Genomic DNA, 27,042 nt, shown 5'->3' with positions numbered 1-27,042 from the left:
CTCCTTATCATATGTGGACATGTTTTGATGGGAGGGAGACAATGTCTTGCTAGTGTATGTAAGTGGTCCACCATCTTGCATGAGAACATCTCCAATTCCGACTCTAGATGCATCGGCCTCAATGATGAAGGGTCGGCTGAAATCTGGTAGCGCTAGCACCAACATCGTCATCATGGCTATCTTAAGTTTGTCGAAGGCAGTGGAGGCTTTGTCCGACCATTGGAAGGTATCATTTTTCAGTAGAGAAGTGAGTGGTGCACTGATATTTCCATAGTTTTTCATGAACTTGCGGTTGTAGCCTATTAAACCGAGAAAGCCACGTAGCAATTTTATGTTCCTCGGGGTTGGCTAGTTCTGCATTGCTTCTATTTTGGAGGGCCCACCATCACACCTTCCTATGATATGATATGCCTAATATATTTCACCTTTTGTTAAAGAAAGTAAAAATTCGTAGTGGTCGTTGTGTGTTCGAAAGGCGATTTTCGGTATGTCTTCTTCGCACACTGGTATTTGATGATACCCGGATCGAAGGTCCAGCTTTGTGAAAATTTGTGCTCCCTTTCATCTAGCAATTCATCTAGCAAGCAAGATGAATTTGGTATCATGGTTAGAAACAAGGCTAGATTAGTGGCCAAGGGTTTTAACCAAGAAGAATGTATCGATTATGAAGAAACCTTCGCTCCTATGGCACGATTAGAAGCCACAAGGATACTCCTTACCTATACAAGTAGTAATAATTTTAAGTTATTTCAAATAGATGTTAAAATCATTTTTCTTAATGGCTTTATCTCCGAAGAAGTTTATGTTGAACAACCTCCTAGATTTGAGAATGATAATTTTCCTGATCATGTGTTTAAATTGACTAAAGCTCTCTATGGATTGAAAGAAACCCCAAGAGCTTGGTATAAGAGACTTAGCTCATTTCTAATTCATAATAATTTCTCTAAAGGCAAGGTCGATACTACATTGTTTATTAAAAATTTTAAAAATAATTTTCTTATTATTCAAATTTATGTTGATGACATTATTTTTGGTTCTACAAATGAATCCTTATGTGAATCATTTACCAAAAGAATTAGTCTAGAATTTAAAATGAGCTTAATGGGGGAACTAACCTTCTTTTTAGGCTTACAAATTAAATAACTTAGCAATGGTATTTTTCTTAATCAAACAAAATATGCTTTAGACTTGCTAAAAAGATCGGTGATCTCCGCGAACCTCTGACGATCTCTTTGGCGGACTTTCGAAAATTCCGACAAGTCCCCGATTTCATCTTGGTTGGTTCTGGCAGCATCTCCGATGAATCTTTAAACTCCCAAATATCCATCGAACATGACTCCGGTATCTTTGCTTTATGTTTTCAGGCTATCGTAGTTAATCCTGCACACTTAACTCAATAATATGGATTAGATCAATTAACCCATCAATTGATTTCATCATCAAAATCCGAGATTCAACAACTTTGTTACTCATTTTTGCTACTCGGGGGAAGATATCTTCTGCTCCAAGAAATATTTTAGGCTTTTTTGGTCGGTCTTGATTTGAAAGTATTGCCCGATCAAGTACGATCTCCACGTCGTTGCTGCGTGCACAATGACGAGCATCTCCTTATCATATGTGGACATGTTTTGATGGGAGGGAGACAATGTCTTGCTAGTGTATGTAAGTGGTCCACCATCTTGCATGAGAACATCTCCAATTCCGACTCTAGATGCATCGGCCTCAATGATGAAGGGTCGGCTGAAATCTGGTAGCGCTAGCACCAACATCGTCATCATGGCTATCTTAAGTTTGTCGAAGGCAGTGGAGGCTTTGTCCGACCATTGGAAGGTATCATTTTTCAGTAGAGAAGTGAGTGGTGCACTGATATTTCCATAGTTTTTCATGAACTTGCGGTTGTAGCCTATTAAACCGAGAAAGCCACGTAGCAATTTTATGTTCCTCGGGGTTGGCTAGTTCTGCATTGCTTCTATTTTGGAGGGCCCACCATCACACCTTCCTATGATATGATATGCCTAATATATTTCACCTTTTGTTAAAGAAAGTAAAAATTCGTAGTGGTCGTTGTGTGTTCGAAAGGCGATTTTCGGTATGTCTTCTTCGCACACTGGTATTTGATGATACCCGGATCTAAGGTCCAGCTTTGTGAAAATTTGTGCTCCCTTTCATCTAGCAATTCATCTAGCAAGCAAGATGAATTTGGTATCGTGGTTAGAAACAAGGCTAGATTAGTGGCCAAGGGTTTTAACCAAGAAGAATGTATCGATTATGAAGAAACCTTCGCTCCTATGGCACGATTAGAAGCCACAAGGATACTCCTTACCTATACTAGTAGTAATAATTTTAAGTTATTTCAAATAGATGTTAAAATCATTTTTCTTAATGGCTTTATCTCCGAAGAAGTTTATGTTAAACAACCTCCTAGATTTGAGAATGATAATTTTCCTCATCATGTGTTTAAATTGACTAAAGCTCTCTATGGATTGAAAGAAACCCCAAGAGCTTGGTATAAGAGACTTAGCTCATTTCTAATTCATAATAATTTCTCTAAAGGCAAGGTCGATACTACATTGTTTATTAAAAATTTTAAAAAAAAATTTCTTATTATTTAAATTTATGTTGATGACATTATTTTTGGTTCTACAAATGAATTCTTATGTGAATCATTTACCAAAAGCATGAGTCTAGAATTTAAAATGAGCTTAATGGGGGAACTAACCTTCTTTTTAGGTTTACAAATTAAATAACTTAGCAATGGTATTTTTCTTAATCAAACAAAATATGCTTTAGACTTGCTAAAAGGATCGGTGATCTCCGCGAACCTCTGACGATCTCTTTGGCGGACTTTCGAAAATTCCGACAAGTCCCCGATTTCATCTTGGTTGGTTCTGGCAGCATCTCCGATGAATCTTTAAACTCTCAAATATCCATCGAACTTGACTCCGGTATCTTTGCTTTATGTTTTCAGGCTATCGTAGTTAATCCTGCACACTTAACTCAATAATATGGATTAGATTAAGTAACCCATCAATTGATTTCATCATCAAAATCCAAGATTCAACAGCTTTGTTACTCATTTTTGCTACTCGGGGGAAGATATCTTCTGCTCTAAGAAATATTTTAGGCTTTTATGGTCGGTCTTGATTTTGAAAGTATTGCCCGATCAAGTACGATCTCCACGTCGTTGCTGCGTGCACAATGACGAGCATCTCCTTATCATATGTTGACATGTTTTGATGGGAGGGAGACAATGTGTTGCTAGTGTATGTAAGTGGTCCACCATCTTGTATAAGAACATCTCCAATTCCGACTCTAGATGCATCGGCCTCAATGATGAAGGGTCGGCTGAAATCTGGTAGCGCTAGCACCAACATCGTCGTCATGGCTCTCTTAAGTTTGTCGACGGCAGTGGAGGCTTTGTCCGACCATTGGAAGGTATCATTTTTCAGTAAAGAAGTGAGTGGTGCACTGATCTTTCCATAGTTTTTCATGAACTTGCGGTTGTAGCCTATTAAACCGAGAAAGCCATGTAGCAATTTTATGTTCCTCGGGGTTGGCTAGTTCTGCATTGCTTCTATTTTGGAGGGCCCACCATCGCACCTTCCTATGATATGATATGCCTAATATATTTCACCTTTTGTTAAAGAAAGTAAAAATTCGTAGTGGTCGTTGTGTGTTCGAAAGGCGATTTTCGGTATGTCTTCTTCGCACACTGGTATTTGATGATACCCGGATCGAAGGTCCAGCTTTGTGAAAATTTGTGCTCCCTTTCATCTAGCAATTCATCTAGCAAGCAAGATGAATTTGGTATCATGGTTAGAAACAAGGCTAGATTAGTGGCCAAGGGTTTTAACCAAGAAGAATGTATCGATTATGAAGAAACCTTCGCTCCTATGGCACGATTAGAAGCCACAAGGATACTCCTTACCTATACAAGTAGTAATAATTTTAAGTTATTTCAAATAGATGTTAAAATCATTTTTCTTAATGGCTTTATCTCCGAAGAAGTTTATGTTGAACAACCTCCTAGATTTGAGAATGATAATTTTTCCTGATCATGTGTTTAAATTGACTAAAGCTCTATATGGATTGAAAGAAACCCCAAGAGCTTGGTATAAGAGACTTAGCTCATTTCTAATTCATAATAATTTCTCTAAAGGCAAGGTCGATACTACATTGTTTATTAAAAATTTTAAAAATAATTTTTTTATTATTCAAATTTATGTTGATGACATTATTTTTGGTTCTACAAATGAATCCTTATGTGAATCATTTACCAAAAGCATGAGTCTAGAATTTAAAATGAGCTTAATGGGGGAACTAACCTTCTTTTTAGGCTTTACAAATTAAATAACTTAGCAATGGTATTTTTCTTAATCAAACAAAATATGCTTTAGACTTGCTAAAAAGATCGGTGATCTCCGCGAACCTCTGACGATCTCTTTGGCGGACTTTCGAAAATTCCGACAAGTCCCCGATTTCATCTTGGTTGGTTCTGGCAGCATCTCCGATGAATCTTTAAACTCTCAAATATCCATCGAACTTGACTCCGGTATCTTTGCTTTATGTTTTCAGGCTATCGTAGTTCATCCTGCACACTTAACTCAATAATATGGATTAGATAAATTAACCCATCAATTGATTTCATCATCAAATTCCGAGATTCAACAGCTTTGTTACTCATTTTTGCTACTCGGGGGAAGATATCTTCTGCTCCAAGAAATATTTTAGGCTTTTATGGTCGGTCTTGATTTTAAAGTATTGCCCGATCAAGTACGATCTCCACGTCGTTGCTGCGTGCACAATGACGAGCATCTCCTTATCATATGTTGACATGGTTTGATGGGAGGGAGACAATGTCTTGCTAGTGTATGTAAGTGGTCCACCATCTTGCATGAGAACATCTCCAATTCCGACTCTAGATGCATCGGCCTCAATGATGAAGGGTCGGCTGAAATCTGGTAGCGCTAGCACCAACATCGTCGTCATGGCTATCTTAAGTTTGTCGAAGGCAGTGGAGGCTTTGTCCGACCATTGGAAGGTATCATTTTTCAGTAGAGAAGTGAGTGGTGCACTGATCTTTCCATAGTTTTTCATGAACTTGCGGTTGTAGCCTATTAAACCGAGAAAGCCACGTAGCAAATTTATGTTCCTCGGGGTTGGCTAGTTCTGCATTGCTTCTATTTTGGAGGGCCCACCATCACACCTTCCTATGATATGATATGCCTAATATATTTCACCTTTTGTTAAAGAAAGTAAAAATTCGTAGTGGTCGTTGTGTGTTCGAAAGGCGATTTTCGGTATGTCTTCTTCGCACACTGGTATTTGATGATACCCGGATCGAAGGTCCAGCTTTGTGAAAATTTATGCTCCCTTTCATCTAGCAATTCATCTAGCAAGCAAATGAATTTGGTATCATGGTTAGAAACAAGGCTAGATTAGTGGCCAAGGGTTTTAACCAAAAAGAATGTATCGATTATGAAGAAACCTTCGCTCCTATGGCACGATTAGAAGCCACAAGGATACTCGTTACCTATACTAGTAGTAATAATTTTAAGTTATTTCAAATAGATGTTAAAATCATTTTTCTTAATGGCTTTATCTCCGAAGAAGTTTATGTTGAACAACCTCCTAGATTTGAGAATGATAATTTTCCTCATCATGTGTTTAAATTGACTAAAGCTCTCTATGGATTGAAAGAAACCCCAAGAGCTTGGTATAAGAGACTTAGCTCATTTCTAATTCATAATAATTTCTCTAAAGGCAAGGTCGATACTACATTGTTTATTAAAAATTTTAAAAATAATTTTCTTATTATTCAAATTTATGTTGATGACATTATTTTTGGTTCTACAAATGAATCCTTATGTGAATCATTTACCAAAAGAATGAGTCTAGAATTTAAAATGAGCTTAATGGGGGAACTAACCTTCTTTTTAGGCTTACAAATTAAATAACTTAGCAATGGTATTTTTCTTAATCAAACAAAATATGCTTTAGACTTGCTAAAAAGATCGGTGATCTCCGCGAACCTCTGACGATCTCTTTGGCGGACTTTCGAAAATTCCGACAAGTCCCCGATTTCTTCTTGGTTGGTTCTGGCAGCATCTCCGATGAATCTTTAAACTCTCAAATATCCATCGAACTTGACTCCGGTATCTTTGCTTTATGTTTTCAGGCTATCGTAGTTAATCCTGCACACTTAACTCAATAATATGGATTAGATCAATTAACCCATCAATTGATTTCATCATCAAAATCCGAGATTCAATAGCTTTGTTACTCATTTTTGCTACTCGGGGGAAGATATCTTTTGCTCCAAGAAATATTTTAGGCTTTTATGGTCGGTCTTGATTTGAAAGTATTGCCCGATCAAGTACGATCTCCACGTCGTTGCTGCGTGCACAATGACGAGCATCTCCTTATCATATGTTCACATGTTTTGATGGGAGGGAGACAATGTCTTGCTAGTGTATGTAAGTGGTCCACCATCTTGTATGAGAACATCTCCAATTCCGACTCTAGATGCATCGGCCTCAATGATGAAGGGTCGGCTGAAATCTGGTAGCGCTAGCACCAACATCGTCGTCATGGCTATCTTAAGTTTGTCGAAGTAGTGGAGGCTTTGTCCGACCATTGGAAGGTATCATTTTTCAGTAGAGAAGTGAGTGGTGCACTGATCTTTCCATAGTTTTTCATGAACTTGCGGTTGTAGCCTATTAAACCGAGAAAGCCATGTAGCAATTTTATGTTCCTCGGGGTTGGCTAGTTCTGCATTGCTTCTATTTTGGAGGGCCCACCATCGCACCTTCCTATGATATGATATGCCTAATATATTTCACCTTTTGTTAAAGAAAGTAAAAATTCGTAGTGGTCGTTGTGTGTTCGAAAGGCGATTTTCGGTATGTCTTCTTCGCACACTGGTATTTGATGATACCCGGATCGAAGGTCCAGCTTTGTGAAAATTTGTGCTCCCTTTCATCTAGCAATTCATCTAGCAAGCAAGATGAATTTGGTATCATGGTTAGAAACAAGGCTAGATTAGTGGCCAAGGGTTTTAACCAAGAAGAATGTATCGATTATGAAGAAACCTTCGCTCCTATGGCACGATTAGAAGCCACAAGGATACTCCTTACCTATACAAGTAGTAATAATTTTAAGTTATTTCAAATAGATGTTAAAATCATTTTTCTTAATGGCTTTATCTCCGAAGAAGTTTATGTTGAACAACCTCCTAGATTTGAGAATGATAATTTTTCCTGATCATGTGTTTAAATTGACTAAAGCTCTATATGGATTGAAAGAAACCCCAAGAGCTTGGTATAAGAGACTTAGCTCATTTCTAATTCATAATAATTTCTCTAAAGGCAAGGTCGATACTACATTGTTTATTAAAAATTTTAAAAATAATTTTTTTATTATTCAAATTTATGTTGATGACATTATTTTTGGTTCTACAAATGAATCCTTATGTGAATCATTTACCAAAAGCATGAGTCTAGAATTTAAAATGAGCTTAATGGGGGAACTAACCTTCTTTTTAGGCTTTACAAATTAAATAACTTAGCAATGGTATTTTTCTTAATCAAACAAAATATGCTTTAGACTTGCTAAAAAGATCGGTGATCTCCGCGAACCTCTGACGATCTCTTTGGCGGACTTTCGAAAATTCCGACAAGTCCCCGATTTCATCTTGGTTGGTTCTGGCAGCATCTCCGATGAATCTTTAAACTCTCAAATATCCATCGAACTTGACTCCGGTATCTTTGCTTTATGTTTTCAGGCTATCGTAGTTCATCCTGCACACTTAACTCAATAATATGGATTAGATAAATTAACCCATCAATTGATTTCATCATCAAATTCCGAGATTCAACAGCTTTGTTACTCATTTTTGCTACTCGGGGGAAGATATCTTCTGCTCCAAGAAATATTTTAGGCTTTTATGGTCGGTCTTGATTTTAAAGTATTGCCCGATCAAGTACGATCTCCACGTCGTTGCTGCGTGCACAATGACGAGCATCTCCTTATCATATGTTGACATGGTTTGATGGGAGGGAGACAATGTCTTGCTAGTGTATGTAAGTGGTCCACCATCTTGCATGAGAACATCTCCAATTCCGACTCTAGATGCATCGGCCTCAATGATGAAGGGTCGGCTGAAATCTGGTAGCGCTAGCACCAACATCGTCGTCATGGCTATCTTAAGTTTGTCGAAGGCACAAGGATACTCCTTACCTATACTAGTAGTAATAATTTTAAGTTATTTCAAATAGATGTTAAAATCATTTTTCTTAATGGCTTTATCTCCGAAGAAGTTTATGTTGAACAACCTCCTAGATTTGAGAATGATAATTTTCCTGATCATGTGTTTAAATTGACTAAAGCTCTCTATGGATTGAAAGAAACCCCAAGAGCTTGGTATAAAAGACTTAGCTCATTTCTAATTCATAATAATTTATCTAAAGGCAAGGTCGATACTACATTGTTTATTAAAAATTTTAAAAATAATTTTCTTATTATTCAAATTTATGTTGATGACATTATTTTTGGTTCTACAAACGAATCCTTATGTGAATCATTTACCAAAAGCATGAGTCTAGAATTTAAAATGAGCTTAATGGGGGAACTAACCTTCTTTTTAGGCTTACAAATTAAATAACTTAGCAATGGTATTTTTCTTAATCAAACAAAATATGCTTTAGACTTGCTAAAAAGATTTAACATGGATAGTTCAAAGGCTATCAACACTCCTATGAATACCTCCACTAAGTTAGACATTGACGAAAGTGGAGAAAGCTTTGATCAAAAAGCTTATATGGGTATGATAGGTAGTTTGCTTTACTTCATTGCAACTAGACCGAACATCATGTTTAGCGTATGATTTTATGCTAGATTTCAATCTTACCCTAAGCAATCTCATTTAAAAGCTCTTAAAAGGATATTTAGATACCTAAAAGGAACTCCTAAACTAGGATTATGGTATCATAAATCTAAGAATTTTGAATTTCTTGGTTATGCTGATGCGGATTTTGCTGGATGTAGTTTAGATAGAAAAAGCACATCCGGAACGTGTCAATTTTTAGGACACGCACTCGTTTCTTAGTCTTCCAAGAAACAAAACTGAGTTGCATTATCTACAACCGAAGCTGAGTATATAACTGTAAGTACATGCTATGCTCAAGTTATATGGATGAAAAACACTTTAAAGGATTATGAAATTGACCTGAAAAACATACATATAAAATGTGATAACACTATTACAATATGCTTAGCAAAAAATCCTATTCAACACTCTAGAATAAAACACATTGACATTAGGCATCACTTCATACAAGATCTTGTTAATAATCATGATATAATATTAGAGTTTATTGATACAAAACATCAATTAGTCGATATCTTTACAAGACTATTAAATGAAGAACAATTTGATTTCATTAGAAGAGAATTATGGATGTTAAATTATCCAAATCCATGAATATTATTGAATTTCATTTTTGGACTTTCTCGATTTTTATCATACAATGTTCGCTCACTTGATTCATGAACTTATAGTATGTATTTTGTGAGTTTTGGATGAAAAACACTTTAAAGGATTATGGAATTGACTTGAAAAACATATATATAAAGTGTGATAACACTATTGTAATATGCTTAGTAAAAAATTCTATTCAACACTCTAGAACAAAACACATTGACATTAGGCATCACTTCATACGAGATCTTGTTAATAATCATGATATAATATTAGAGTTTATTGATACGAAATATTAATTAGTCGATATCTTTACAAAACCATTAAATGAAGAACAATTTGATTTCATTAGAAGAGAATTAGGGATGTTAAATTATCCAAATCCATGAATATTATTGAATTTCATTTTTGGACTTTCTCGATTTTTATCCTACAATGTTCGCTCACTTGATTCATGAACTTATAGTATGTATTTTATGAGTTTTGTATGATGTTTTGATATGAATCATGAACTTGTGGTATACATTTTTCGAGTTTTACATGATGTTGATCTTCTCCTCTTATGATGCAAATTTTACAAGATGATGTGTGTGAGTGTGTGTGTGTGCTTTGTGAGCAGTGCTCACTACCTGTAGGAGGTGGCACCGCCCAATTGGCGGTAGCACCGCTAGTTGTCACGGGTGGCAGACGGTAGCACCGCCCGCAACCTGCCCCTTATAAACCCCAAGTTAGGGTCGACGGTAGAACCAACCCCAACACATTCTGCACTCCTCTAAACAGCACCAAATCTCTTGCTCTCCCTCTAGCTACTCCAAAATACCCATCTCCTACTAAATCAAGGATCAATCTCCGACATCCTTTTGAAGATCACTAGAAGGAAAAACTACAAGGTAATCTCTACACCAAATTGATTCTCCTTTGTATTACTTGTTCTTGCTCCTTATTTGCCTTCATTATTGTAGTCTCAATGGGTTCTAAAAGATCCTCTAGGGACAAAGGGAAGAGGAGATTATATGAAAATTATGACTCCCTACTTTTCGATTCTAATCAACATGCCCTAAAATTTTCATCCATAGAGTCTAAACATGTTCATAAGGGTAAATATATTGATTTAGATTAATTAAGTGATTTAGAATCTATTCAATGGTTTGCTAATCTAGACATTCTATCAATCCTTCAAATGAGTGAACCTATCTACCCTAGACTTGTTGCTATTTTACAACAATTTATATGTAGATGAAGACGAAAGGGTATTTACCTATCTATTGGGACATCAAATACCCATTACAGATAGAATAATTTACAACATCATAGGAATTCCGGTAAAAGAAATAGGATGTTATTTTAGAGGATAATGGGATGAAGAAATAGTTGGGACTACTTACATTGATGCCTTATGAATAATTTTTGGTAATCCTAACTTAAATATTCTTCCAAAAAGCTGGGAACATTTACTATCCTTAAGCACCAAAATACTTCATCACATCTTGATAAGTATCATTCTCCCAAAACAATATCATCATGATGAAGTAAGCCAAATGGAATTAGGTACCATGTATTGGATTATGAAGGGATATAACAATTGTTTTGGTTACCTAATCTAACAAAACATGATTGAACTATCAAAAAGGGACATAATGCTTCCATATGGTGGCTTAATCACAAGACTACTCCATACCTATGATATTGCTATTCCACCTGAAAAAGAAGTTATACAACTAGATAAATTTAGTATCATAAATAGAAATCTACTTCGACAGATGAGATGTACATTCAGAAATGGTATATGGACTAGACTGCCTAGAAGGACCGATCCCCTCTAACCTGAACCAGAACCTGAAACACCAATTTTTATGGGTAATCAATATCCTCCAACTAGTCTCTTTGAGAAATCACCTCTAGTAGAGCAAGCACCTCCCTCATCTATCGACGACATAGGGACTCGGATGGATCGATTTGAACAACGTCAAGATCGACTTGAACAATACCAAGATCAAATTTTCACTGAGTTACAATAGATTCATCAACAACTTAATACCCTGTTTAGACATTTGACTAGCTACCACCTAAATAATTAATTATGACTTTTTTGCTTATGACAAAGGGGGAGAAATGGATGAAATCCCTTTCTTTTATTCTGCTTACTTTGATGTTGTAATCGTTTACTTTGATGTTGTAATTGTATGTTGTTTACCTTGATGTTATAAACTTAAAATGCTACTTACTTTGATGATTGCAATTCTGTGTTTTGATTTCCATGTTATCTCTTCAAATGATGAGTATGATGATGCAATATCGTGCTTACTTTGATGCTGAAAATTTATGTGATTTTGACTTGAAAATGGATGTCATGCCTTGACATCATTTCTATCGACGAATACGTGGTATCATCTTTAGATTGGCAAATCATGATGTGCATGATGATAATAAGTCTAAATTATCAATTTGATGCTTGAATTCAAAGGCTTTGAATTCAAGAGTGTCTTTTCTCAATTATGATATATAGATAGGGGGAGTTAAGATTAATTCCATCACCAATTGGTTGTCATCATCAAAAAAGGGGAGATTGTTGAATCTTGGATTTTGATGATGAAATCAACTGGTAAATTATTTGATCTAATCCATGTATTGAGATAAGTATGCAAGAGTAACTGCGATAGTAGTAAGGCGTAAAGCAGATGATGGGCCGGAGTCGAAGACTCAAATGATATACCGAGAGCTTGCCGAGAGTTCATCGTGAGATCACCAGAAGCATGCTGGAAGACTCGTCGAAAGCTCCTGGGGAGATCGCCGGAAGCACGCCGAAAGACTAGCTGAGAGTTGATCGGGAGTTCGTCGGAAGACTCGCCGAGAAGTTCGCCGGAGGATCACAAAGTGAAAAATCAACGTACCGGACCATGCTTGCCTTAATCGTAGTTAGAATAATAATTAGAGTTGATTTGGGAGGTAATCTCATCAACTCTGTTAGGGGCCAACTAGGCTCGGAGCTAGGTTGGTTTGGGCCGAATACAAGGCCCAACCTAGTTGTTGGACTCTGACCAGTGGTGGCACCGCTAGGGCTGGCAGTGGCACCGCCTAGAAGACCTAGTCTCCCAGGTGGTCTGGGCGGTGGTACCGCCAGCAATTATTACTATCAACGGTGGTACCACTCCTGTCAAGCGGTGGTACAGCCAGAGCTCAGTCTCCTAGCATTGTCAGGCGGTAGTACCGCCCAGTGTCAAACTATAGGTGGTAGTACCACCCAGTAATGACGGTGGTACCGCCAATACCCCGAAAAATTGGGATAAGACACTTTTTGGCTCCATTTTTGAAGCCATTGGGGGCTATAACTTTTCTGCATGAAAGGGCACCGAAATGTGATTATAATCTTGAATCTTTGGGCTGTAAAAGTGCTAGAGTTTTCTTCCTCCCTCTCTTAGCTTTGTAATCATTCAAGAAAGAGGAGTAAGGCTTGTAAGGATTCTCTCCTAAACCCGATAAAAGGAGAAAAGCTATAAAAGGTGGTTGGTCTTCACCTATTGAAGGAATGCCTTTAGTGGACGCCGGTGACCTCGATGGAGGAGGAATCCGAAAGTGGATGTAGGTCACATTGACCAAACCACTCTAAATTCTGGTTTGCATTTCGTTTTGAGTGATTTACTTTAATTGCAAATCATTTCATAGCAAACTACTTCTCCTCCTCATCTTGCTTTCACTATGCTTACGCTCTTATACGTTTCAAGTTGCTATCTTTCCAAATTAGTTTTAATTGAACGTACAAAATATTTTATGAAATTGAAGAATTTTTCACTGCACTAATTCCCCCCCCCCCCCCCCCCCCTCTTAGTGCCGCTCTTGATCCTAACAATGTCAAGCGATGGTACCGTTAGTGCCTAGGTTATCAAGTGGTAGTACTGTTCAACATAGGCGGTAGTACTGCTAGTACTCTAAAAACCCAATGATTTAAATTTTTGGCTCCATTTTTTATGTCATTTGAGGTCTATAAATACCCTAATCATACTTGCTTGAAAAAGCATGAAAAGCTTATGATTTTAAAGTATTATAAACTCTTGAAAAGTGTTGAGTCGAAGAAAGAGTTGTAACAAAGGTTGTTGATATTGGCCCATTAAAAGAAGATCGATAGTGAAAGCCGATGATCTCAAAGGAATAGAAATCAGGAGTGGATATAGATAGGTCAAGACGACCAAACCACTATAAATCTGATTTATATTTCTCTTTATGTTTTTTCTTGCTATTAATAACTGATTTAGTTGCTCACTACTCTTACTCACATTCTAAGTTAAATGCATTTTCGATACGGGTTTCATCAATGGAAATGTTTAAATTGGAATATTATTTTGAAAGCACTAATTCACACTCCCCCCTCCCCCGCCCTCCTCTTAATGCCTTTATGATCCTAACATTACCTCTTCTTCTTCCTTCGACATTGATACCTCACCACTTTGCCTCATCTTTCTCTCGTCGTTAATGTTCATATCAATATTGGCAAGGGTGACCGTCGTATTGTTCTTGCTGACCATCACTACAACAATCACCCATGATATCATCATTCTCGTCGTTGAAATTATCTTTTTACCTATCATTTTTGTGTCATTTATGCACGTGTTATTAAGTGTTGTATTTTACGTTAGTAAGATAAACAAGATTAAATATTTTACTTTTACCTATGAGATCTTAATATATATTTTTTTAATTTAAAGATTAATATGCTAAAAATATCTAGTAATATATAATTGATCCCGTACCTTATGAACATGTCAAACCCTAATGATTATCTGTAAATCTGAACAACTATAAATTCTATCCATATTATAATCTTGTGAAAGACGTCGATTTTGATGAAGAGCATTTTGTGGAACTGGAAAATCTTCACAAAATGAGTGCATGCATTTTGACAGCAGAATTGATTTATTTTCTTTTAATCCTCAAATAAGCCCTCAAGAAGAACTCAGTGAAGGGGCCGGGCTTGGGATGCGTGTCTCCCGCCCGGCCCATATATATGTAGCTCTTTAAGTTTCTGCGGCCGAAGTTGATATATCGCCCACAACTTGCGCTACGAAACTCCTCCTTTGTCCTGTCTTTCTTTTTTCTCCATGATGCCCTCTCTCTCTCTTTTTCTCCGTCCCTCGAACACAATCGAAGCCTTCACCACCACAGCCTCCTCCGCTCCCACGCGTCTGTCCTCCCTCTTCTCTTCCTCATCATGCCGCCACCGCCCTCCGCCCTCCAAGTCCCGCCTCTACGCCTCCTTCTTCTGCGGCCTCATCCGCGCCCATCTCGCCTGCGGCCAACTCTCGGCCGCCCTCCGCGCCCTCCGCCACATGCGCTCCCTCGGCCTTCGCCCCACCCTCCTCTCCTGGAACCGCCTCCTCTCCCGATTCAACTCCGCCGGCTTCGTCGCGGAGGTTCCTGCCCTCTACTCCGAGCTCCGCCGCTCCTCCGCCAAGCCCGACTCCTTCACCCACAACGTCCTCATCCACGCTTTCTGCAAGATGGGCTCCCTCGACGCTGCCCTCCGCGTCCTCCGCTCGGACGCAGAGATCGACGCCGTGTCCTACAACACCGTCATTTGGGGCTTTTGTGATCTAGAATTGGCCGAGTCCGCCCTCGGGTTGCTGTCGGAGATGCTGAAGAAGGGGTTTCCTTTTGATTGCTTCACCTGCAACATTTTGGTCAAGGGATTGTGCCGAAAGGGGCAGCTGGGGGTTGCGGAGTCGCTGTCGGATATGCTGGTTCAAGGCGGGATCACAAGGGATGTCATCGGGTTTAATACGCTGATTGACTCGTACTGCAAGATGGGGAAGATGGATGGGGCTCAAGGGCTGGTGGAGAGTATGATGGCGGAGAATGTTTCGCCAGATATCGTCACTTGCAACACTTTGATCCATGGGTTTTGTCGGAACAGAGATTTCGGTATGGCGAGGAGAGTGATGGAAGATATAGGTGCCCATTTGGAGCCAAATGTTATCACTCACACGACGTTCATAGGTGAATATTGCAAGAGGGGACAGCTCGAAGAAGCCTTTGTTCTATATGAAGATATGGTCAAGAGTGGGATCTTGCCTAATGTTGTCACATACACTTCGCTGATCAATGGACTCTGCAACAAGGGGAGATTGTCGGAGGCATATGCTCTCTTTAGAGAGATGGAGAAGATGGGTGTTGCTCCGAATCATGTTACGTACTGTACTCTCGTAGATTCGTTATTTAAAGCTGGCAGAGAAAGGGATTCTTTTGCTCTTCTTGGTGAGATTGTTGCTCGAGGTGTTGTGATGGATTTGGTTTTACACACTACCTTCATGGATGGACTATTCAAGTTGAGTAAGGTTGATGATGCAGAGCAGATGTTTCGGCTGATTTGCTCACCTTGTCTCATCCCCAGTCATGTTGCATATTCAGCTTTGATTGATGGGCGTTGCAAGTTAGGAGATATGGAGGGAGCAGAATCTGCATTGTTGGAGATGCAGAGGAAGTTGCTGAATGTGAATGTTGTTACTTACTCTTCTATCATCAATGGTTATATTAGAAAACAACTACTTGCTAAGGCTCTTGATGCTATGAAAAAGATGACGGAAAGAAATACCTGTCCGAATGTTGTAACCTATGGAACAGTTATAGATGGCATGTTCAAGATTGGGAATCAAGAAGTAGCTCTTCAGATGTATAAGGAAATGAGAGAGGAAGGTTTGGATGTAAACAACTATGTCATTGATTCTTTGGTTAATGGATTGAGGAAGACTGGAAGGATGGAAGAAGCAGAGAGTCTGTTCAGAAATATGGAACAAAATGGTGTATTGATGGACCGTGTTAATTTCACCTCCTTGATGGATGGGCTTTTTAAGATTGGTAACACATCTGCAGCTTTCAATGTTGGCCAAGAAATGATAGAGAAAAATCATGTTCCTGATGTTGTTGTGTATAATGTATTTATAAATTCTCTCTGCAACCTTGGAAAGTCTAGTCAGGCGAAATCCTTTCTCTCTGAAATGAAAAATATGGGTTTAAATCCTGATCATGCGACATACAACACTTTGATTAATGCACACTGTAAGGAGGGAAGGATAGATAAGGCTCTTGAACTTAGTAAAGAAATGATGAGTGTTGGCCTGATGCCTAATCGCATCACATACAATACCCTGATTGGAGGTCTCTGTGAGGTTGGGGAAGCGGAGAAAGCTGTGGATTTGTTGATTGAAATGGCTGCTGGTGGTTTCTTCCCAAGTTCTTCCGCTTGCAGAAATGTGTTACATGCATGTTCTAAATGTAAGAGAGCAGATTTGATAGTACAAACACACAAGAAGGTAGTAAATATGGGACTTGGTCATGATATCACTCTTTATAATACAATGATTCATGCTTTATGTACTCTTGGGATGACAAGGAAAGCCAATGTTCTTTTGAAGGATATGTTGGCAAGAGGGATCAAAGCTGATACTATTACTTTCAATGTTCTTATGCTAGGACATTGCAAGAGTGGCCATCTTGATAAAGCATTTGATATGTACTCTCAAATGCTTCTTGAAGGCATATCCCCAAGTATTGCAACTTACAATACCCTGTTAGGTGGCCTATCAGCTGCTGGAAGGATTGGTGAAGCAGATAAGCTGATAAACGAGATGAAGAAAAGGGTGGTACTTCCAAATAATTTTACTTATGATATACTAATTACAGCCTATGGAAAGCAAAGCAATAGAAAAGAATCTATAAGGCTATATTGTGAAATGGTAATGAAAGGATTTGTTCCTAAACTTAGCACCTATAATGTGCTTATTAGTGACTTTGCCAAAGTTGGAATGATGAAGCAAGCCATTGAGTTGTTTAATGAAATGAATAAAAGAGGTGTATTGCCCAATTCTTCAACATATGACATACTAATTAGTGGGTGGTCGAAGCTACTGAATGGGTCTGAGGTTAAAAGGCTGCTGAAAGAGATGACTGAAAAGGGTTTTGCTCCTGGTGAAGAGACACTTGGTTTCATTAGTAAAGCCTTTGCAAGACCAGGGAGGACGTTGGGAGCTCAGAAGTTACTTAGAAAGTTGTACAAGATATGAGATGATAAAGTTAGTAACCAGAAAATTTGAAAGCCAACCTGTCATGATGGATCAGGAGTCAAATATGAGTAATTTTTGAATCAATGACTTGATAAGAATGATGGTCACAAGATAAGAGAATCATCCTCATGGGATTTATTGTGTTAAGAAATATCTCCCGAGGTGCGGGGAAGAACCAACTTAAGAGCCAAAGACCTCCTGTGGGGGCTTGAGGGAACATCCAATTCAAGCAGTCAAGCAGCGGATGCAGGCAATTCATTTGTAGTTGGCACAGTAGAGGTGAACAGTTTGAAGAAGCATTTGTTTTCTATTTATCATCTGTCTGGAACCAAAATGTTCCAGACAATTGATGTTGAAAAGTTCCGAACATATGAGGAAACTAATGCAAGACTGTAAAGTTCTTTCCATCATTGGCTCAATAAAGAAGATACGAACTATTCTTGAGCAAATAATAAGACAAACTTTTACTCATGTTTAATGATATAGTACCCTTGGACTGCCTTATTCTAGAGTGTGCTATGTTTAAAAATAGAAATAAAGTTCCTTTCCTAGCTACTAGGTATTATGACTCGGGTCTGATGGGCTAACTGGCCTATCAATTTCGTTTGGTCTAAACCATTGACCAAAATGCTTAAGCTAAAGTTGATAATAATATACTCATCAGACCCTTATAAGTCAATCTTAATCTTGTCCACTTTCGATGTGGGACTAATCAGGGGTGTTAAAATATAATCACATCAAATATTTAAGTTAGGAATTGATTTTCTTTCCTTACTTGTTATTATAATTTAAGGAAATCATAATCTACTTCCTTGTTTGTTGATATGAATTAAGGAAATAACCAGTAAATATTCCAAATATGATGATATAATATTTGGTAGTATATTAAATGGAAATAATTTATATTAAATAAATATGAAAATTAAAATTTATTTTCCTTAATAGAGGCTCACCTCCTCCTATTTAAAGGGGAGGGATCTCTCTCCTTCGTTCCTCACCTAGTCGAGCCTGACAGCGGGAGGAACGAGGAGTTACACTCCTCCTATTTAACTCCTCCTATTTAAAGAGGAGTTACACCCTGTTGACAAGAGAACGAGGAGTTACACCGTGTTGACAAGAGGTAGGTTTCCCTGCCTTTCTTAAATTTAAAAGTTTTAGTTTTTATTTTGATTATTTGAATGTTGAAAAGCTTGTAGTTTGAAAAATGTTTATCAATTCTTTAAATGTTAAATTTTTTTTTATTATTACATTAAAGTAATCACTTGTATAATGTTGACCCATGATTAAGTTTTCATTATAGATTTAAAGATGTTAAAAATTTATATGTTTTATCTGATATTTTTGATATTACTGTTTATCTTTAATCTTATTTGGATTAAAATATTATTAGATTAAAATATGTTATCTAAAATCTTTTGTGAAATTCATTAATTTGAAATTTAAAATATGTTATTCTATATGATTTAGAAATTGACTAGAATATGTTGAAATTTTATATGTATTGAAAGCATGATTTTTATGTGAATTTAGAAGGTTATTTCATTATATTAAAGTTTATGCCTTTTAATGTATTATGATTTCCATTCAAATTAGAATGTTATTTCCTTGTTTTAAAGCTTATCTCCTCGTCTATCATTCAATGTGTTATTATGTTTTCTTGTTTATATTGCTACTGAATATATGTTGCGGTATGAAATTATATATTATTTGGATTGAAATTGCTCACAGGCCAGGCCCAACCCATAGGTCAGGCCACAGCCTATTGGCTAGGCCTAATCAGATTAGGCCCAGCCCGTAGGCCAGGCCCAACCCACGGATCAGGCCTTGGCCCGTAGGCTAACCCAGCCTAACCATCATGGGCGATCACATGCGATGCACATGACCAGTCCATGGGCCAAGGCTGGGCCAGCTTTGTGTGATGCATGCCCAGTCATATATAATGCACATGACTAGTAGATGAGCTGGCTTAATCTAGCTCAATATTATTGTTGGATTTGAGCCCAATATTATTGATTGAACTAAACTATGCTTGATTAGTCTAGATCAATTCAGGGTGATTCCAAATTGATTGACTTATTCAAGTTAGTTTAACCTAAATTGAATCTAATCTAATCCAAATTATACTAGTCTAGGGTGGTTCCAGACCAGTTAAATAAGGATTAGAGATCGGTTCAGTTAGGTCCTAGTAAATTGAGTTCAATTTGATCAATTGAACTAGAGTTCAAGTCAATTGAGGGCTAATTTGTATTATTTGGTATTGATGATATTTGAAAGAAATGTTTAAATGTGTTATTTCATCCCTATATGGACATGACTAGTGTGAGATTATGTTATTTCCCTGCCAAGGGCAGGTAGGGCGATTCCCTTCGGGGATTAACGGGCCGTCAAACGTGGCGGCTGGACGGTTCCTTCATCCGTTGTTAGGAGGAACGTGTCCCCACTTTGGCGGGTGTGGGACACCACTTCATCCGCTGTTGGGAGTGTGATATGAGTTTGCCTTCATCCGTTGTTGGGAGAACACAAACTCATCCCGTAGGATAAAGCCTCTCCATCCGCTGTTGGGGGAGTGCTCCTTCGGGTATTTGATATACGCTAATGGGATGATTGATTGAATTTTGGTCATGTATTTATCTTGATTTGACTTTTGGGGTTCCTACTCAGCGTTGCTGAATTTTCTTTGTTTTTGATTTTCAGAGCAACCTCCCTCTAGTACTAAATCGAATTCTAATGGAGAGCGGACCTTCCTCTACCGCTAGGTAGAGCCACTAGGATGACTCTTGAAGTTAACATCACTATGTTTACTTTTCTATTTGTAATTTGATGAATAAATGAATTGTAATAAATGGTTATAGATGATGAATAAAGTGATGTTTCTCTATTTGGCCTGTGTGGAAATAGATAAATAAATAAAAAAATTCAGGATGTGACATCTTTTTATGGTATCAGAGTATGGTCTAGGGCCTGTAATAGATAAATAAATAAAAAAATTCAGGATGTGACATCTTTTTATGGTATCAGAGTATGGTCTAGGGCCTGTAGGTGTATTATGGTATGCCAGCATCTGTGCTTATTGATTCTGGTTCTACCCATTCTTTTATATCACCTTGTTTTGCTATGAAACTGCATAAGAATCGTGAAACAATGAATAATACGTTAAGGGTAGTAACACCAGTTAGAAACTCTTTGATAGTTGATCAAATATATAGAAACTGTGTTATTACAATTGAAAGACATGATTTGCTAGTAGATCTTATTCTACTAGAATTTCAAGATTTCGATGCTATCTTGGGTATGGACTAGCTTTTCGCATACCATGCAAGTGTCGATTGTTTTTGGAAGACTGTTACTTTCTCACCTCTAGATCAACCACCTTTCAAGTTCATTGGGATTCAAGAAAAGTTCCCTTCTATTATTTCAGCCTTGAGTGCTACCCAACTACTACTGAAGGGATGTCAGGGATACTTGGCCTTTATTTCTGGAGAAGAATCTAAGAAGCCAGTATTAAAGGACATCCCCATTGTACGAGATTTTCCAGATGTTTTTCCTGAAGATCTACTTGCACTGCCACCAAATAGACAGATTGAATTTATAATTGATCTTCTACCTGGTATTGCACCTATTTCTAAACCTCCATATAGAATGGCACCAATTAAGTTGGAGGAGTTAAAGAAATAGATCCAAGAGCTTTTGGACAAGGGTTTTATTCGACCTAGTGTATCACCTTGGGGTGCCCCTGTCCTATTTGTGAAGAAGAAAGATGGATCTATGCGACTATACATTGATTATAGACAACTCAACCAAGTGACCATAAAGAATAAATATCCTCTTCCTCGAATAGATGACCTGTTTAATCAACTTCAAGGTACTCAGGTATACTCAAAGATTGATTTGAGATCCGGGTATCATCAACTAAAGATAAGGGAAGGAGACATACAGAAAACTGCCTTTAGAATAAGATATGGTCATTATGAATTCTTAGTAATGCCTTTTGGACTCACAAATGCACTAGCTGCCTTCATGGATCTCATGAATAGTGTTTCACCCTTATCTCGATAAATTTGTAATTGTGTTTATTGATGATATCTTGATCTACTCCAAAAGCATAGCAGAGCATGAACACCATCTTAAGACAGTTCTGGAAGTCCTAAGGCGAGAGAAACTATATGCCAAGTTAAGTAAGTGTAACTTTTGGCTCAATGAAATTATGTTTCTCGGTCATGTAATTTCGAGCGCTGGCATATCTGTTGACCCTCACAAGATTGAAGCTGTGATAAAATGGAAGCAGCCTTCTAATGTTTCAGAGATTAGAAGCTTCTTGGGTTTGGCTGGATACTATAGAAGATTCGTAGAAGGCTTTTCAAAAATAGCAGCACCATTGACCAAGTTGACACAAAAGAACATAAAATTCATGTGGGATGATAAATGTCAACAAAGTTTTCAAGAATTGAAGAAGAAATTAACCAGTGCTCCTATCTTGGTGATTCCTTCAGGGGGAGAAGGTTTTGTAGTGTATAGTGATGCCTCACTACAAGGGCTTGGTTGTATTCTAATGCAAAACGAGAGAGTAGTTGCTTATGCATCGAGGCAATTAAAGCCTCATGAAAAGAACTATCCTACTCATGACTTAGAGCTAGCAGCTATCATTTTTACACTGAAATTTTGGAGGCATTATCTATATGGACAGACTTTCAAAATCTTCACAGATCATAAGATTCTCAAATATATTTTCACACAGAAAGATTTAAATATGAGACAAAGAAGGTGGTTGGACTTTTTAAAGGATTATAATTTTAATATCAACTACCATCCTGGGAAAGCTAATGTAGTTGCTGATGCCTTAAGTAGAAATACCTACAGTCTTGTAGCCTATATGAATATTCAAAGGAATTCTATGATGACGGAGTTAATAGACTTAAAACTTAAACTTTTATCAGAGACAAATAAAGGTTTTCTTGTGTGTTTGATGACACAATCATTTTTGGTGGAAAAGGTTAAAGAAGGTCAAAAGGAAGATACATATCTTCAAATGATAGTTAAGGAAATAGCTCAAGGATCTAGACCTGAATTCCTCCAAGCCGAAGATGGTTCTATTACATTCCACAATCGACTTTGTGTTCCCGAAAGCCATCCAGTAAAGATGCAATTATTAGAGGATGCACATAGATCAAAATTTAATATCCATCCCGGGACTACTAAGATGTATCGAGATTTACGCCAAAACTATTGGTGGCGTGGTATGAAGAGAGATATAGCAGAGTTTGTTTCTAAATGACTGATATGTCAACAGGTGAAGATAGAACATCGAGTACCTACGGGAAAGTTGCAAAGGATTTCGATTCCTGAATGGAAGTGGGAGCAAGTCACTATGGATTTTGTGACAGGATTACCCAAGACTATGAAAGGATATGACGGAATTTGGGTAATAGTAGACAGGCTTACTAAATCTGCTCACTTCCTTCCAATTAACAAGAAGTATTCATTGGATAAACTAGCAAGCTTATATATTAAGGAAATCATTCGATATCATGGGGTGCCAGTTAGCATTATCTCAGATAGAGATCCAAGATTCACATCTAAATTTTGGGGAAGTCTACAAAAATCTTTGGGCACACAGTTAAAATTTAGTACAGCTTTCCACCCCCAAACTGATGGCCAATCTGAAAGAGGAATACAAACTTTTGAAGATCTCTTAAGAGCATGTGCTTTAGACTTTGGTGGGAGTTGGGATATGCACTTGCATCTAATTGAGTTTTCTTATAATAATAGTTACCACTCTAGCATACAGATGGCTCCATTTGAAGCTCTTTATGGAAGAAAGTGCAGATCACCTGTATATTAGGATAAGGTGGGAGAACGGAAGCTTTTGGGGCCTCAATTAATTCAAAAAGATACTGATAATATTCGAATTATACGCCAAAAATTATTAACAGCTCAAAGTCGTCAGAAAAGTTATGCAGATCGAAGGCAAAGAGATCTAGAGTTCGAAGTTGGTGAGCACGTCTTCTTAAAGGTGTCGCCAACCAAGGGAGTTATGAGGTTTGGATAAAGGGGAAAGTTAGCCCCAAGATTTATTGGCCCATTTGAGATCTTACAAAAGGTTGGGCCTGTAGCATACAAATTGGCAATGCCCCCGGCTTTGGCTAGCATCCATGATGTATTCCACGTGTCAATGCTTCGAAGATATATCAGGGATCTATCATATGTCATATCTTACCAACCTCTACAATTACGAGATGATGCCACTTTTAGAGAACAACCAACCCAGATCTTGGAAAAAAAAGAACATGTTCTAAGGAACAAAATTATACCTTTGGTAAAGATTTGTTGGCAACACCATTCAGACCAAGAGGCAACATGGGAAAGAGAAGAAGATATGCGAGAGCAGTATCCTCATCTATTCTATTAAGGTAAGCTAAATTTGGGGACCAAATTTCCTATAGGAGGGGAGAAATGTAATCACATCAAATATTTAAGTTAGGAATTGATTTTCTTTCCTTACTTGTTATTATAATTTAAGGAAATCATAATCTACTTCCTTGTTTGTTGATATGAATTAAGGAAATAAATAGTAAGTATTCCAAATATGATGATATAATATTTGGTAGTATATTAAATGGAAATAATTTATATTAAATAAATACAAAAATTAAAATTTATTTCCCTTAATAGAGGCTCACCTCCTCCTATTTAAAGGGGAGGGATCTCTCTCCTTCGTTTCTCACCTAGTCGAGCCTAACAGCGGGAGGAACGAGGAGTTACACCCTGTTGACAAGAGGTAGGTTTCCCTGCCTTTCTTAAATTTAAAAGTTTTAGTTTTTATTTTGATTCTTTGAATGTTGAAAGCTTGTAGTTTGAAAAAAAAATGTTTATCAATTCTTTAAATGTTAAATTTTTTATTATTACATTAAAGTAATCACTTGTATAATGTTGACCCATGATTAAGTTTTATTGTAGATTTAAAGATGTTAAAAATTTATATGTTTTATCTTATATTTCCTAATATTACTATTTATCTTTAATCTTATCTGGATTAAGATATTATTAGATTAAAATATGTTATCTAAAATCTTTTGTGATATTCATTAATTTGAAATTTAAAATATGCTATTCTGAATGATTTAGAATTTGACTAGAATATGTTGAAATTTTATATGTATTGAAAGCATGATTTTTATATGAATTTAGAAGGTTATTTCATTATATTAAAGTTTATGTCTTTTAATGTATTATGATTTCTATTTAAATTAGAATGTTATTTCCTTGTTTTAAAACTTATCTCTTTGTCTATCATTCAATGTGTTATTATGTTTTTTGTTTATATTGCTAATGAATATATGTTGCGGTATGAAATTATATATTATTTGGATTGAAATTGCTCACAAGCCAGGCCCAACCCATAGGTCAGGCCACAGTCTATTGGCTAGGCCTAATCAGTAGACCAGGCCCAGCCCATAGGCCAGGTCCAACCCACGGATCAGGCCTTGGCCCGTAGGCTAACCCAGCCTAACCATCATTGGCGGTCACATGCGATGCACATGACCATTCCATGGGCCAAGGTTGGGCCAGCTTTGTGTGATGCATGCCCAGTCATGTATAATGCACATGACTAGTAGATGAGCTGGCTTTATCTAGCTCAATATTATTGTTGGATTTAAGCCCAAGTATTGATTGAACTAAACTAGGCTTGATTAGTCTAGATCAATTCAGGGTGATTCCAAATTGATTGACTTATTCAAGTTAGTTTAACCTAAATTGAACCTAATCTAATCCAAATTATACTAGTCTAGGGTGGTTCCAGACCAGTTAAATAAGGATTAGAGATCGGTTCAGTTAGGTCCTAGTAAATTGAGTTCAATTGGACCAATTGAACTAGAGTTCAAGTCAATAAAGATGTCACATCCTGAAATTTTTTATTTATTTATATTTATTTCCACACAGGCCAAATAGGTAAACATCACTTTATTCATCAATACCAAATAATACAAATTAGCTCTCAATTGACTTGAACTCTAGTTCAATTGATCAAATTGAACTCAATTTACTAGGACCTAACTGAATCGATCTCTAATCCTTATTTAACTGGTCTGGAACCACTCTAGACTAGTATAATTTGGATTAGATTAGATTCAATTTAGGTTAAACTAACTTGAATAAGTCAATCAATTTGGAATCACCCTAAATTGATCTAGACTAATCAAGCATAGTTTAGTTCAATCAATAATATTGGGCTCAAATCCAACAATAATATTGAGCTAGATTAAGCCAGCTCATCTACTAGTCATGTGCATTATACATGACTGGGCATGCATCACACAAAGCTGGCCCAGCCTTGGCCCATGAACTGGTCATTGGCATCGCATGTGACTGCCCATGATGGTTAGGTTGGGTTAGCCTACGGGCCAAGGCCTGATCCGTGGGTTGGGCCTGGCCTACGGGCTGGGCCTAATCTGATTAGGCCTAGCCAATAGGCTGTGGCCTGACCTATGGGTTGGGCCTTACCTGTGAGCAATTTCAATCCAAATAATATATAATTTCATATCGCAACATATATTCATTAGCAATATAAACAAAAAAACATAATAACGCATTGAATGATAGACGAGGAGATAAGCTTTAAAACAAGGAAATAACATTCTAATTTGAATGGAAATCATAATACATTAAAAGACATAAACTTTAATATAATGAAATAACCTTCTAAATTCACATAAAAATCATGCTTTCAATACATATAAAATTTCAACATATTCTAGTCAATTTCTAAATCATACAGAATAGCATATTTTAAATTTCAAATTAATGAATATCACAAAAGATTTTAGATAACATATTTTAATCTAATAATATTTTAATCCAGATAAGATTAAAGATAAACAGTAATATCAAAAATATTAGATAAAACATATAAATTTTTAACATCTTTAAATCTATAATAAAAACTTAATCATGGGTCAACATTATACAAGTGATTACTTTAATGTAATAATAAAAAAAAAATTAATATTTAAAGAATTGATAAACATTTTTCAAACTACAAGCTTTTCAACATTCAAAGAATCAAAATAAAAACTAAAACTTTTAAATTTAAGAAAGGCAGGGAAACCTACCTCTTATCAACAGGGTATAACTCCTCATTCTCTTGTCAACAGGGTGTAACTCCTCGTTCCTCCCGCTGTCAGGCTCGACTAGGTGAGGAACGAAGGAGAGAGATCCCTCCCCTTTAAATAGGAGAAGGTGAGCCTCTATTAAGGGAAATAAATTTTAATTTTTGTATTTATTTAATATAAATTATTTTCATTTAATATACTACCAAATATTATATCATCATATTTGGAATACTTACTAGTTATTTTCTTAATTCAAATCAACAAACAAGGAAGTAGATTAGGATTTCCTTAAATTATAATAACAAGTAAGGAAAGAAAATCAATTTCTAACTTAAATATTTGATGTGATTACATTTCTCCCCTCCTATAGGAAATTTGGTCCCCAAATTTAGCTTACCTTAATAGA

The 27,042-nt window shown here is 36.9% G+C and overlaps 1 protein-coding gene across 1 annotated transcript; it reads left to right on the top strand.

Annotated features, from left to right (window-relative positions):
* Positions 1–14,538: 14,538 nt before the first annotated feature.
* Positions 14,539–18,000, top strand: LOC103972772 (pentatricopeptide repeat-containing protein At5g14770, mitochondrial). Its single transcript, XM_009387127.3, has one exon. The coding sequence runs from the start codon at positions 14,572–14,574 to the stop codon at positions 17,527–17,529; it is 2,958 nt and encodes a 985-aa protein (XP_009385402.2). The 5' UTR covers positions 14,539–14,571; the 3' UTR covers positions 17,530–18,000.
* The last annotated feature ends 9,042 nt before the right edge of the window (positions 18,001–27,042 follow it).

This window comes from Musa acuminata, chromosome BXJ3-11, assembly GCF_036884655.1.
Source record: "Musa acuminata AAA Group cultivar baxijiao chromosome BXJ3-11, Cavendish_Baxijiao_AAA, whole genome shotgun sequence".
NCBI classification, from domain to species: domain Eukaryota; kingdom Viridiplantae; phylum Streptophyta; class Magnoliopsida; order Zingiberales; family Musaceae; genus Musa; species Musa acuminata.
The sequence above is the reverse complement of the archived record's forward strand: the minus strand, read 5'-3'. Positions and strand labels throughout refer to the sequence as shown.

Excerpts from the sequence above, each read along its gene's own strand:
- LOC103972772 (XM_009387127.3), top strand. The coding sequence starts at position 14,572 with ATGATGCCCTCTCTCTCTCTTTTTCTCCGTCCCTCGAACACAATCGAA.